We start from the raw sequence: 13820 nt of genomic DNA on the forward strand, positions 1-13820 counted from the left end.
CACCTTTTGAAATCATATTTTCACCTGCTTAGTGCACATACCTGTAGCTCTTCAACACTGTCCTTAATTGCTGTGTAAGTCAATATGCAGAATTTCAGACTTTTATATTTGTTCTTCCCTGGAAGAAGAATTACTACTTGGCTTCTGAGCACTATTGTAGTGTTACTATTTTGCATATTTTTGAAAATGGTTAATATTATTTTTGATATGACAGCAGATAAAAATTCTTTAACAGACTTTGAACCTATGTGCCAACACTTTACATACTTCAATCCAATACAAAATAACGGGGCCATCCCAAAAATGTAATAAATAAGAAGCCTAAAGGTTGTTGAGGAGATAAGGATAAACTAAACCACTTATTTTTGTGAGGTCCAAAGTGAGGCCCATTGTACTGCCAGATGGGCAATTTTTGAACTTTATCCACTCTTCCCTCCCCTTTTCACTATTTTATTAGTAGTAAAAGAAAAAGAGAAGATAGAACCAACAACAGTACTATTGGGTGTCGCGCCAATAAACACGTACACACAAATATTTACATCTTTTACTGTTCTAGCACAAAATGTTCTCTATAAAGATGAGGAATCAAAATATTTTCAGGTAACAGGATTACCTAAGGATGCATTAACTCCTTTTCACAAAATAATCGAGTTTCTTCATTAAAATCAGACAGTATTTGAGTTCTACAAAACAAACGCTACAAAGTTCTTCATTTACTTCTGAGAAAAAGTAAATTAGTGCAGATATATTATTTCTGAAATCCTTTACTATAACAGTACTAGCAACCAACTTCACAGCAAGAGTTAGTGGAAGGTTACATTTCTGAGCTAGAGTAGTGTGAAGTTTACATAATTAAAACACAAACTTTATAAAACAAAAAATATGTGTATTTAATCTGTGATGGATTCTAGATTCTTACATATTTCACAATTACAAAGCCCCCATTTAATTTACTCTACTCAATCAAGTCTTTCAAAAGAAATCTGAGCTCCTGCTGTATCTAATATAGCTTCTAGTCCTATGGAAAATAGTTTTGTTTTTTTTAAAAAAGGTCTCCTATGAATAGAAGAAAGGTGCAATTAATTTTTGTTTCAGAAGCAAGCCTCTAACTTCACTTTAAACCCAATGTGGCTTCAAAATAAATGTGTTCAGATGCAGTATTATACAGATCAGTAAAGAATATACAAAAAGTAAGGTGTGTAATAATACTGTGATAGATTTCCAATGTGCTGACATACAGTAATCCGTGACCATCTCTAAAGAAATTGGCTGTAAATCCTGAAGAACCATGCCTCTGAACTTAATGACCCATCAACACATTGCATCCGTTTCTGGTCTAAAAAAATAGCTATATAATACACTAATATACAATGTATCTGCTTGCAAACACAGGAGTAGCCATAAATAAAACTTTATTCTTCCATTTCATTTACAAGCTATCAAGTACCATGTATTTACACAGTACTGGACACTTAAAATAGTTGCAGTCACAGAATGATCCAGACTGAATAGAAAGCCGTTGATAAAGTAAAGGATTTTAAGATAAAAGCAAAGTAATACTGTAACAGACAGGTGGCAAAAAAGCAGTTTTGTAATGTTGCATCAATTCTGGTTGAAACAAAAACCGAGCCCCATGCGATTCTCAGCTTTAATTGTTTGTAGTCTGGCTAATGTCTGTACAGCCATTTTGTCTTTTGCAATTATTAAAATAAAAAAAGTTAAAAACTATAGCAGCAACAAGCAAACCCTGTGACAGGTAGGCAAGGGTTAAGAACTAAAAAAGTTTATATGATGTGCTTATGAAGGTTTGCAGAGTTTATCTTCCATCAGCTGGAGTTCGACTGAGTGACAACATGATTCGGGCAAATCGCTCACACAGTTCATGTGTGGAATAGGAAGGTAACTTTGGTGGATCATTGAAACCTTTAATCTCCGTAGAGCAATCTAGAAGTTTTGGCAGGAAGTCTGTCAGCTTTTCTTGCAAGTTAGCTGCAAATATATATATAAAAAAAGTCAATATAAGCACTTACTGCCCATAGGAGCAATAAAGTGAAAAATTGCTCCACTGCACCAACTTCCTCTTTTAGTTAGTTTCACTTTCTTACAAACACCTTTCCTTAGTACTCTAGGCTTCAACTAGGAATAAATGAGTCATTCAGTAGGACAGTGCTCAGTACTAGACTAAAATATTCTCAAGATCATCAGGAATACACTGAAACAAAGATTAAATATGCAATGGTATGAATATGAAACCTTTTCCATCTTTAAACAAACTTCATACAATACTTAGCTCTTTTAGGGCTCAATACAAGGACATTTGTCATCTGTGGATTTTAAAGCATATTTGAAGGGGGAGGGATAGCTCAGTGGTTTGAGCATTAGCCTGCTAAACCCAGGGTTGTGAGTTCAATCCTTGAGGGGGCCATTTAGGGATCTGGGGCAAAAATCTGTCTGGGGATTAGTCCTGCTTTGAGCAGGGGGTTGGACTAGACCTCCTGACGTCCCTTCCAACTCTGATATTCTATGATTCTATATTTCAAAGGAACAAAATATTGATAAGATAAGATAGAACTTGAAGATAAGCTATATCTGACTTCAAGATCAGAATCATTTTGTCTACAGCATCGTGTGTGTGGAGGAGCCTTTGAAATTAAGAAATACATATAGGATGACTAGATAGCAAGTTTGAAAAATCGGGACTGGGAGTGGGGGGTAATAGGTGCCTATATTAGACAAAGCCCCACATATCGGGACTGTCCCTATAAAAATCGGGACATCTGGTCACCCTAAGTACATATGACTTACGTTCCATTTCTTGTCCAAGATACGAACACCAGCGGTTTCTCATATCTTCTACAGCAGCAATATCCTTTTCTTCTGTTTCATCCACCAGTAGTAATGGCAAACATGGGACAATAAGCTCATTCATAATGATCAGTCCATTATTTACTTCCTGATCATCTCCAGACTCAAAGAGTGCCGCAGCATGTTCATTTAGTTTCTTCATGCAACACCATAAAAAAGGAAAACTTATAAGTACTTAGCATTTCACGTTTCGCCAAGTATCAGCTTTTAAAAAAAAGATTTATTCCTCAAACAAAAAAACAATTTGAAAATCAGCAGTGACCATATCACAAGTTTTAAGTCAGGGCAATCTTGCAAATTCTTCACTAAACATGTCAGGTCTTATGCTATGTTTCCCTCTAACAGACCCCTGAACGGGTTCCTGATTCCTCGTAATTGCTGTAGCCATCCCTGCCGAAGGCTAGATCCCCACTCCCTTTGTTGCTACTTCTTTCTATGGCTGATTAAAATCAAGTTAAGGGGGCGGGGAGGGAGGAAGGAGAAGAGAGAAAAGAATAAATTTCTATTGCTGCCTTTTCTAGCATTAGTCTCCTGTCGGCTAGTCCCACTGTGGCAATGTGTCCATTTGCTGTCCAAAACTAGGGTGTGCCACTATCCTTTGTCACACTATGTGTAGCAGTGGACAGATTCATTATAATGACACAGTAAAACAGGCAGCTACATACTCTGTAGGAACACCAGAAATTATAATTTTTCCTTTTAATCCTCATATTTTACATTGCTTCCTTCTCCATTGTTGGCCCTGTTCTTACAAGAGGAGGAATGCTCTTAACTGGTTACATTAATGTACAAAGGGTTTTTTAATTGTAACTTTGCATCACAATTACCTAAGGCTGTCAACTACACCTCTACCCCGATATAACACTAATTCGGATATAATGCGGTAAAGCAGCGCTCCGGCGGGGCAGGGTTGCGCGCTCCGGCGAATCAAAGCAAGTTCGATATAACGCGGTAAGATTTTTTGGCTCCCGAGGACAGCGTTATATTGGGGTAGAGGTGTATTTCACACATGCAACAACTACTAAAAAATTAGGGTCATATTCCACTTACTAGCAAACATTCTCTTCTGTAATGGGATATCAGCTCTTCATCATGCCCTCTATACAGGCCTTTGGACAAGAGTTCTTTGTTATTCTGATAAGCATAGATAAGGTAAAGCAAGGCTTCCATATAACTAAAACACACACAAAAAAAATATATATACACACATCAGATTTATAATGCTCTTGTACAGGTAGGTATCATTTGTTTCTGTATCTTGTCAAAGGTCAATACAATAAAAAAAGCATTCAAACACTCACACTTGATATGGTTTCCCTTGGTATTGGCTAGGGCATTTTCTCCTCAATGCACATCAGTACAACTTTCTGTTGCAACCATAAGCCGGATCCAAAGCTGAAATCAATGGGAGGTTTTCCACTGACTTCACATGGCTATGAATTAGGCCTTATATACACAGGAAAACAGTTTTCTTCTACACATTCGTGACACATTCGGTCTGATTCTCCACTATCCTGCACTTTCTGTAGCCACTTACACCTTTGCAAATTGGGTGTGGGATAGTGTGATTTTATTTCTCAAGAGTGAACTTCTAAGAGAAAACTTATTTTCAGGTACGTTAATTATAGTGTCCCCAAATTACCACTAGTATTTAGACTGATGGAAATGTTCACAGAAGTGAGACTGGCATGGCTTCCCCAAAAGCAAATATTTGTAGTATCAGTCTACTGGCAATTTTCACCTTAAACTAAAATAAAGTAATGACAGAGACATGTACACTACTGTCGGGAAGATGAATAATAAAGAACCTGATAACAAGATTTGAGGATAGACAAAACAGACCTCACTGCTTTGACACTGGTTGTCAAAAAAGATTAGCCAGTGTTGCATCTTTCACTTTTAGTGAATACATTAGGAAATCTTGGCATAGTCTGAGTTAGAGAAACAGAAAGAAAAATGAAGGCAAGTATCTTCTTAAGATGCCTTGAAATGATTGCTCATTTAAAGAAAAATTGTATTTTTGTACAAGCAAACATCTTAAGGTGAATGCCTCAATAAAAAAAGTTTCAGCGCAACAGAGCACTAAGGCGTATTTGCTGCAGCTACTCTAGTGGGAATAGGAGGCTAGGTCTTCTTTGGACATTTTCTGTACCTTTTAGCATTACATACACATGAAAATCATATAGAATACATGCAAGGATATACCAGGGCCTTCATAGTGGAGCAACTTACAAATTTGGATGTTATAGCAAAAATTCGTGTTGTTAGTTCCTAAATGCATGACCTTGAACTATTACATTTCATCACATTTCTATTACTCCAGTTTACAAGGTCATCCAGACGACCTTGTATGATACTCCGGTCCTCCTCCGTATTGGTAATACCTCCAAGCTTTGTGTCATCTGCAAAGATAGTGGAGTTCCTCAGGGATTGGTCTTGGGACCAATCTTATTTAACATTTTTACTACTGACCTTGGCACAAAAAGTGGGAATGTGCTTTTAAAATTTGCGGATGTCACGAAGTTGGGAGGTATTACCAATACAGAGGAGGACTGGAATATTAGACAAAAATATCTGGATGACCTTGTAAACTGGAGTAATAAAAATGGGATGACATTTAATAGTGTAAAACGCAAGGTCATGCATTTAGGAACTAACAACAAGAATTTTTGCTATAAGCGGGGAACTTATCAGTTGGAAGCGACAAAGGAGAAAGACCTGGATGTATTGGTTGATAACAGGATGACTATGAGCCACCAAGGTGATGCGGCCATGAAAAGAGGTTAATGCAGTACTAGGATGCATCAGGTGAGGTTTTTCCAGTAGAGGCAGGGAAGTGCTAGTACTATTATACAAGGTACTGGTGAGACCCTCATCCGGAATACTGTGTGCAATTCCGGTCTCCCAAGTTTAAGAAAGATGAATTCAAACTGGAACAGGAGCTGAGAAGGGATATGAGGATGATCAGAGGAATGAAAAGCCTACTTTATGAAAGGAGACACAAAGAACTTAGCTTGTTTAGCCTAACCAAAAGAAGGTTGAGGGGAGATATGATTGCTCTCTATAAATACATCAGAGGGATAAATACCAGGGAGGGAGAGGAGTTATTTAAGCTAAGTACCAATGTGGACACAAAAACAAATTGATATAAACTGGCTATCAATAAGTTTAGGCTCAAAATTAGAAAGGCTTCTAACCATCAGCGGAGTGAAGTTCTGGAACAGCCTTCCAAGGGGAGCAGTGGGGGCAAAAAACCTAACTGGCTTTAAGACTGAGCTTGATAAGTTTATAGAGGGGATGCTATGATGGGACTGGCTATGATGGCATGAGGCTCATCAGCGACTGCTAGCTTCAAAAATCCCCAATGTCTGGAAACAGGGCACTAGATGGGGAGAGCTCTGAGTTACTACTCAGAATTCTTTTCCAGGTGTCTGCCTGGTTGGTCTTGCCCACATGCTCAGGGTCTAACTGATCGCCATATTTGGGGTCGGGAATGAATTTTCCCCCAGGTCAGATTAGCAGAGACCTTGGGGGATTTTCGCCTTCCTCTGCTACATGAGGCATAGACCACTTGCAGGTTTAAACTAGGTAAATGGTGGATTCTCTGTAACTTGAAGTCTTTAAATCATGATTTGAGGATTTCAGTAACTCAGACAGAGGTTAGGGGTGTATTACAGGAGTGGGTGGGTGAGGTTCTGTGGCCTGCAATGTGTCAGACTAGATGGTAAGTCTATTTGGAATGGCAGTTTAATGGAATAGAAAAACTGAAAGAGAAAGATTTGATTATTAAAAAGGAGTTGGCTGAGGGGGTTGTGTTTTTCACGTTCACAAGAATAAGATGTGTCCCAGTGCTGCAGTTTCAGAAGATTAAGGAAAGCAATGGTGATTGTGGATGGCATCAGTGCCCTCTTACAGCACTAAACATTGTGCCTGAAATTATATAGTGTTGGTACAGGCACTGATCCGTCCATTCTCTCTCAAACTTCAGAGTTCAAAGACGTACACATACAATTCAGAGGAGAAAGGGAGGCAAACAGCGAGCATATATACACGCAGAAGCAAGTCCCTCAAGGAATGACAATTCCTAGTTAGTATCCACTCCTTCTTTGGGATAGCCATAGGTGATTAATCAAGCAATACAAGCCATATCAATCAATCAAGCCCAAGTGGAAGGAGGGCAGAGAAGTTCTCTATGGAGTGACTTATGTTACTCTTCCAAGCTGGACATCCATCTAAGACAGTGGTATCCAGATAGTAATGCAATGTAAAAGTATTGAGAAAACACCATGCAACAGCTCAATAGATCTCAATGATGGGAACATTGTACAGGCAAGACATTTGCTGTGTTAGTCCTACTGAAACATGCTTTAAGAGTCTCAGGGAGTGGAACTCTGGCTAAGACATAAAATGTCTCAACACAATTTTAATCCTGGCTCAACCAGGTTAAGCATGGATGGCTGTGTGGCTGCCACCAGTCCATGGCTGGGCAACGTCCCCTCAGGTCTGATCTTCAGGGATCCATGTGCCAGGACTTTATCTCCAAGATGGGCTACATGACCAAAAAGTGCTTGTGGTAATGACTGATGATGACTTCAGTCCTGTCAAGGCCAGTTCTCAATAATACGTCCCTGTTACTGATAAAAATCGAACTCTCTTATGGCTGGTAGTTGCCACTGACACACATACGAAATGCCTCCTGCTGTCTTGTTTAAGCATCATCCATGTTTTAGATCCATAAGAGGATCAGCAGTACACAGGTTTGATAAATCTGTACTTTTGTATATACTTTCATCTTCTTTTGGCTCCATAACCTACGCAGGTCTTTCATGGCTGAGGCTGCTAAACTGACTCTCCTTAGGATGTCAGTCTGGCTGTGCCCATCTGATGACAAATTATTGCCTACAGAGCTGAAATCATCCACTTCTTCCGGCAGCACAGATGTCTTGTATCAACTTTTGCCCTGACATTCTGGATTTTTGATTTTGCCCAAGAAATCTTTAGCCCAAGGGCAGCTGCCCTGTAGCAGAAGCTCTCCTGTCTTTCAGGTCATATGCAAGCTGTCTGAAGAGGACATCATCCGCATAATCCAAGTTGGTAAAAGAAGCTGAACAGACAATTATACTGGTATTTGCGGAGACTTGATCAAGGAGCCAATCTATTGTATGGCAGAATGGCGATGAGGACAAGACACATCCCTGCTTCACCTGGGATCTAATGTAAACTCTGTTAGACCTAGAGGTCCTGCATTGCACCTGTGCCCGAGAGTTATTATGTAGATCTTTAATTCACCTCAAGAAGATATCAGGAACATCAGTGCCTTGTAGGGCCTTCCTCAGGGCAGCTCTATTAATAGAATTGAAGACTAAGTCTCCATATGCTCCTGTCAAAGGATGACTGAATTCTTGATGGATCTCAGATAAAAGATGAAGACCAAGTACAATGCCCATTGTAGATCATCCAGCAGTGATGCCTGACTGCCCTGGGTGATGGCGTTTCACAAGGTTAGGCTGGAGCTGGGTGAGTAGGACATGTATAAAAACTTTTCCGGTAACAGAAAGCAAGGTTATTGGTCTGTCTCTCCTAACTCAGCACATGGGCATTAGCACATTCCCTGTACAAACCTGGAAAAAAACAGTGTAATGCTACACTTATGGACTGTACGGAGCAACTGAGAAGTTTGGGGTTATGCCTCAGATCCAGCATCGTGCCCACTTTGCAATTTCTTTATGGCAGAGCAGACTTCATACAAAATAGGTACTCTACACAGGTTTTGGGTGCAGGGACTGCATCTACTACTAATGTGACCAGATCTGAGCTTTGAGTCACTTCACCACTTCAGGATGGTTAAGTGCACATTCATAATATTCTTTTCATCTTTGCAGCACTTCTTTTTGGGTTGAGCATGTTTTACCATCAGCCTTATTTATCCGCATAAACCCTGTGCAAAGTCCAGTTTTGGATCAATGTGATAGAATAACTTTGAATGCAGGTTGTAATTTGTTAGACCTTATTCCCTCTTTTGCCAAGTTCTCAAAATAAGCCTAGGTGCTTACGCTCCCTCTGTATAATAAGAGGGTGTTGCTGGCAGGACATTCTTAGCAAGAGGTCCTTGACTTTGGAGGACTTTGGTCTTCAGAGGTTACATTTACTAACCTACTGGGCATTTAGGAAAGCCAGTTGCCCCCCACCTCCCCCAAAAAATTACTGAGGATAGTGGAGATGATTATATTTATGTGTGGTTCTTCTGTATTGTGTCATTTTAATTTATGCAACAAATTGTCAAATATATACAGCTGCTCATTCTGATATATTCAAAGCAATATTGATCTTTTCTGAAAAAGAATGGTGTAATTGCAATACACTTACCATTTTTTTTTTACATTTATTATTTTTCCATTAATTTGGTTTACCGTTTACATTGCTTTCCCCCCCCAGAAACTGAGTGTTTAACGTAACCAATTTAAAATAACCCCCGTGTCTGAATTCTAGAATGTCACTTCTTACCTCTTTTTTTGAAAAAGTTCCAATCCTACCATGAGATACATGGTTGTTTCTCTGTAATTTCTATATTCTTGATGCCATCTCTGCACATAAGAAAGTGTATTAAGAATGTTCATTCATACAAAGGAGAGCTACATTTTGCACTCTTCACACAGCACTGCATACACACAATAAGCACTCATGAATTGTTTGGGGGATAAATCAAAGAATTTGGAAAATATTTTTCACATAAAAAAGAAAAAAATCAAACTGTCTAAATATTTGTCACACAGACAAAAAGAAAATTCTTAAACTTTGTAAAGTGATGCAACAAAAATTCCATAGGATTATGTTTACATAATTCATTGCCATTTGAAAGGAACAAATACAGCAGTCTAAGGGGAATTCCAGGCAGGATTGTAAAATGTCCTTTTTATCTCCTGGGAGTGGGAAGGAAAACAACCAAAATAGGATTATCTATTTTTTGGACTTCTATTTACATGACTATTTTATTTATCTATATCTGTGTGTGTGTGTGTGTGTGTGTGTGTGTGTGTGTGAGAGAGAGAGAGAGAGAGAGAGAGAGAGAGAGAGAGAAACGTCAGACTAATTTTAATCTATGAACAGGGGAAAGGGGATGGTAAAATGGGAAGTGATGAGAATCTTGTCTTGTCATAGAGGCTGAAGAAAATCATAACTCTGATCCTGAAGCAAAATGTTACAATACTGCAAACCAAAAGCAATGTGGTTTGTACTGGAATCACTTTACCAATATTTTATAGGCAAACAAATGTTTTACTTCAAATTTGCAGCATGTTTCTATTCCAGTTGGTTAGAATGGCAGCTCTTAATTGCCTGCAAGGGACGGAACTCCAACCCCAACATGGCTTGCCAGATATCCATTTATGGTGAAATTCACCCCAACATAAAGAGCCTGTATGAGGTTCTATGACACATTTACTGTCTATTTATGATCAATCCTAATGTTACCTTTGCAGATATGTCTTCCCCTCCCCCGTTTAGCAGAAAAAAGATATTTTACACATGTGCAAGGGGGAGAGGTGGCACCCAGGTGTGACAGAGCCAAGATCTGTAGTGTACACCTATGTAAAGTTATGCAGGAGTGGGAAGGAACTTGAACCCAGAACAGAAAAAGAAGCGTGGCAGAGAACCTGCCACTCTGTGAATCCTCCAGTCCTTCCCCTCCACTGGGGAGGGAAAGCACACAGGAAGGCCACCGAGCCTATTTCAGGCCTTTAGGCTGGAGAAGCGGCGCAGAGCATCTCTGTCTTCCATTGGTTAGGTGAGGGATAAAATTGCTTTCTCTTTGGCCCTATAGGCAAAAAGATGAGGTTCAAGTGATGCATGGGGACCTGTGTGGGAAAAGAACTGCATCTGAAGGATTTAGGCCCCAATTCATTTAAAGCACATGCATAACTTCAAACATGTGACTAAATGCTTTGCTAAATAGACATCACTTGATATTTAGCTGGAATGTGACCAGTTTCTCAGAAATGACTTGTCAAGGTTTCATTCTTGAGTAGTATGTGTCGGCATTTTAAAATCAGGATGTATTGATCAAGTACTTCAATATTTCAGGGGTTTGGGGGGAAGGGGATTGGGAGAGATTAATCTGAAGTAGTCTCGGTGTGAGACAGAATGTACATGAATTGGATTCTTGCCAATACATTGGGAATGACAGTATACCAGCTGGAGATAAACTGTAGCCAGGTCCTACTGACCTGAAACCACCCATACTATTTTAATAGATGGCCACTTCTCGTAGAAAAAGCCAACCAATTCACACGGTGATAAACTATGGGGCGCTGTTAATTATATCAAATCATTAGTTTATTGGTCTTGGCCAACTCCCTATCTTTTAATTACGGCCCTGCTCAAATTTGACCTTCCCAAAAATAAACGGTCTTTCAACAGAATTGAACATGGGAAATTTGGTTAACAAGAAACTGTGCACTGTAAATGAACAAAAGATCTTTTCTGAATTTTAGTAGATAATTATTCTCTGTTACAATTTATTAGGAAAGAAAAAATACTGGCCTCATACTCCTCCATGTTTACTTCATCAGGCTTTATCATTTCAAGTTTGGCTTGAGCCACTTTCATTATGTTGCGGCACCTTAAAAACAAAGAAAGAAGAGTTGCAAAAAAATTAATTGGTGGTAACTGAAAACTCACAGACACATGTTAACACTGCAGAGATATTAGCCTAAAATACTGCAAGTAAACATCATTAGAGCACTATAACTTTGACTAAAGTACAGACAGGAAGTGTGATTTCCTGTATACTTCTTGAGTTCCTTGTCATGCATTCACAGGCAAAGGGTACAGGACTTTCTCATAATTACTTTACAAATATGTAAAACAATCACTATATTTTAACTTTCCTCCTCTACCAAAATGCCATATCAGTTTTTTTTTAAAAAGTTAAAAATCAGGCGGCTTAAATCTTCCTGAACTTTTAACTAGGTTTTTTAAATGTAATCTTAGAGAATTAGGATCTGAAGCTTCAAGTGCTGGTATTTGTGAGGGGGGCAGGATACAGTACTATCATCTTTCAGTTTGTGTTTTTAAATAGGTGAACAAATGTTAGGGTGGCGCACAGAAATTGCCACAGGGAATTAGACAAGTTATTAGACATCTAGCCTAGTGTGCTGTTTTTTACATTGACCAGTACAAGTTGTTTCAGAGAAAGGAACAAGAATATGTAATGGTAAATTATGGAATAATATTATACCAATAGTGAACATTTCTTTCTAATCACCATTGATTGATTTATGCCATCAAACATAAGGATTTCTCGTTAATGTTATTCTATCTAAATTAACCATCGATGTTCCCATTATCCATATAAATATTTAATTCTATCCTGAATGCTACTAAGTTCTTGGATGTACTGATATATTGCAGCAAGCAGTTCCACAATTTAATTATGTATTTCTTAAAAGTAGTATTTCGTGTTGAAAATTGCAACATTGTGTAAAGGGAAACCTTTACTGAAGTGGTGGCTAGGCAAATATATTGTTCATGGTGGATACCTAATAGCCACATTATACATACAATACATAAAGGAGAGTTAACTATTGTATCCTCTGAATAAATAATGTAATAGTATAAGATTAGCATGTCTCATTTTCCCATTACCTTTCATCAAAGCTCAGATTGTGATCTCCAAACTGTTCCAGTAATGTTCTCTCAATTATTTTCTTTGGTGCCTCGTTTTGCATAAAGTAGACAACTGCATGATGCAAACGGTAATCACATTCGGGTGGTGGATCATCCTGAGCCAATTTTAGTAGCCGTGCATACTCCAATTTAATTGCCTACATAATTTAACAAAAAAAATCAGTTATTTTTCCCTGACAAGTGAATTATTATTTTTATTTCTGTGAAGTTAACATCCTCATATTGCTGGCCATGCTACAAGATGCTTAGTAATCCCCCAGCCCTGTCCTACTTAAACATATTCCCTAAGTACACTTGTAATGGGAGTCATTTAACATTTTAAAAACAAAACTGAGGTTGTTGTTCTCTCTCTGATTAGCTATCACTGGCAATAGGGTAGTACTTATGTGCCCATATGGGCAGAACTTCAACATCATTTTCTCACCTGTGTTAAAACCTCCTCAGGGAAGATTTAGCTTTTTACTATCCAGCCACTTCTCTAGCCATCCCATCTTTTTACCCAAGGTAAAGATACCTACTATATGTCTCTACAGCCAGAAGATGTACAAGACAATTGCAGCCATTTTAGCCAGTGAATTATTCTGAAAGCTTTCATGTTGAAAAATAGTTTTTGCCCAGGGTTAAAATGCAAAATTTATTTTCAGAGAAAGTTTAATGAACATGTAAAGCTTTTTAAAAATATATTTAAGCATGATGGAAATGGTTTACACTAAGAACCTAATTATCTGATTTCTACGGAAAACAAATACTTAAAAACAAGTTTCTATCCTGCCTTACAAGGCCTTAAGAGCATAAACATTTAGTATTTTACATTGTTTTTCCTTTATGCTAGTGTCACAAGAAATACTTTTCCATCTTTGCAGGCACTATTTTTTTTAGGGTTACCATACGTCCGGTTTTTCCTGGACAAGTCCGGCTTTTTGGTAATCAAACCCCTGTCCGGGGGGAACTGCCAAAAAGCCGAACATGTCTGGGAAAAATACCGCCGGCTGGGCACTTCCCCTCCCGCGGCTGCTGTGCTCCCTACCTTGACTCTTCTGCTCTGTTTAAAGCCGAGCTGCCCGAGCGCTACCGGCTTCGGGCAGCCCCCATGCTTCCGGACCCTGAGCTGCCGGCCGGGCACTTCCCCTCCCGGGCTCCGGCTGCTGTGCTCCTCCCGACTCTTCGGCTCTGTTTAAGGGCCGAGCTGCCCGAGCGCTACCGGCTTCGGGCAGCCCCCATGCCTCCGGACCCTGAGCCGCCGGCCGGGCACTTCCCCTCCTGGGCTCCAG

The 13820-nt window shown here is 39.1% G+C and overlaps 1 protein-coding gene across 3 annotated transcripts in view; it reads right to left on the reverse strand.

The window, feature by feature from the left end:
- Positions 1–530: 530 nt before the first annotated feature.
- USP25 (ubiquitin specific peptidase 25) overlaps positions 531–13820 on the reverse strand; it is a 137855-nt gene continuing 124565 nt past the window's right edge. For all 3 annotated transcript variants that reach the window (XM_024210390.2, XM_024210389.2, XM_024210388.2), the window contains 6 exons: positions 12508–12686; positions 11404–11482; positions 9370–9449; positions 3916–4039; positions 2806–3001; positions 531–1989 (listed from right to left, as the gene is read on the reverse strand). In XM_024210390.2, coding sequence (XP_024066158.1) covers positions 1817–1989; positions 2806–3001; positions 3916–4039; positions 9370–9449; positions 11404–11482; positions 12508–12686 — 831 coding nt within the window. In that variant the 3' untranslated portion in view covers positions 531–1816. The remainder of the gene's footprint in view (positions 1990–2805; positions 3002–3915; positions 4040–9369; positions 9450–11403; positions 11483–12507; positions 12687–13820) is intronic.

This window comes from Terrapene carolina, unplaced genomic scaffold (assembly GCF_002925995.2).
Source record: "Terrapene carolina triunguis isolate 2854851 unplaced genomic scaffold, T_m_triunguis-2.0 Scaffold38, whole genome shotgun sequence".
NCBI classification, from domain to species: Eukaryota; Metazoa; Chordata; order Testudines; family Emydidae; genus Terrapene; species Terrapene triunguis.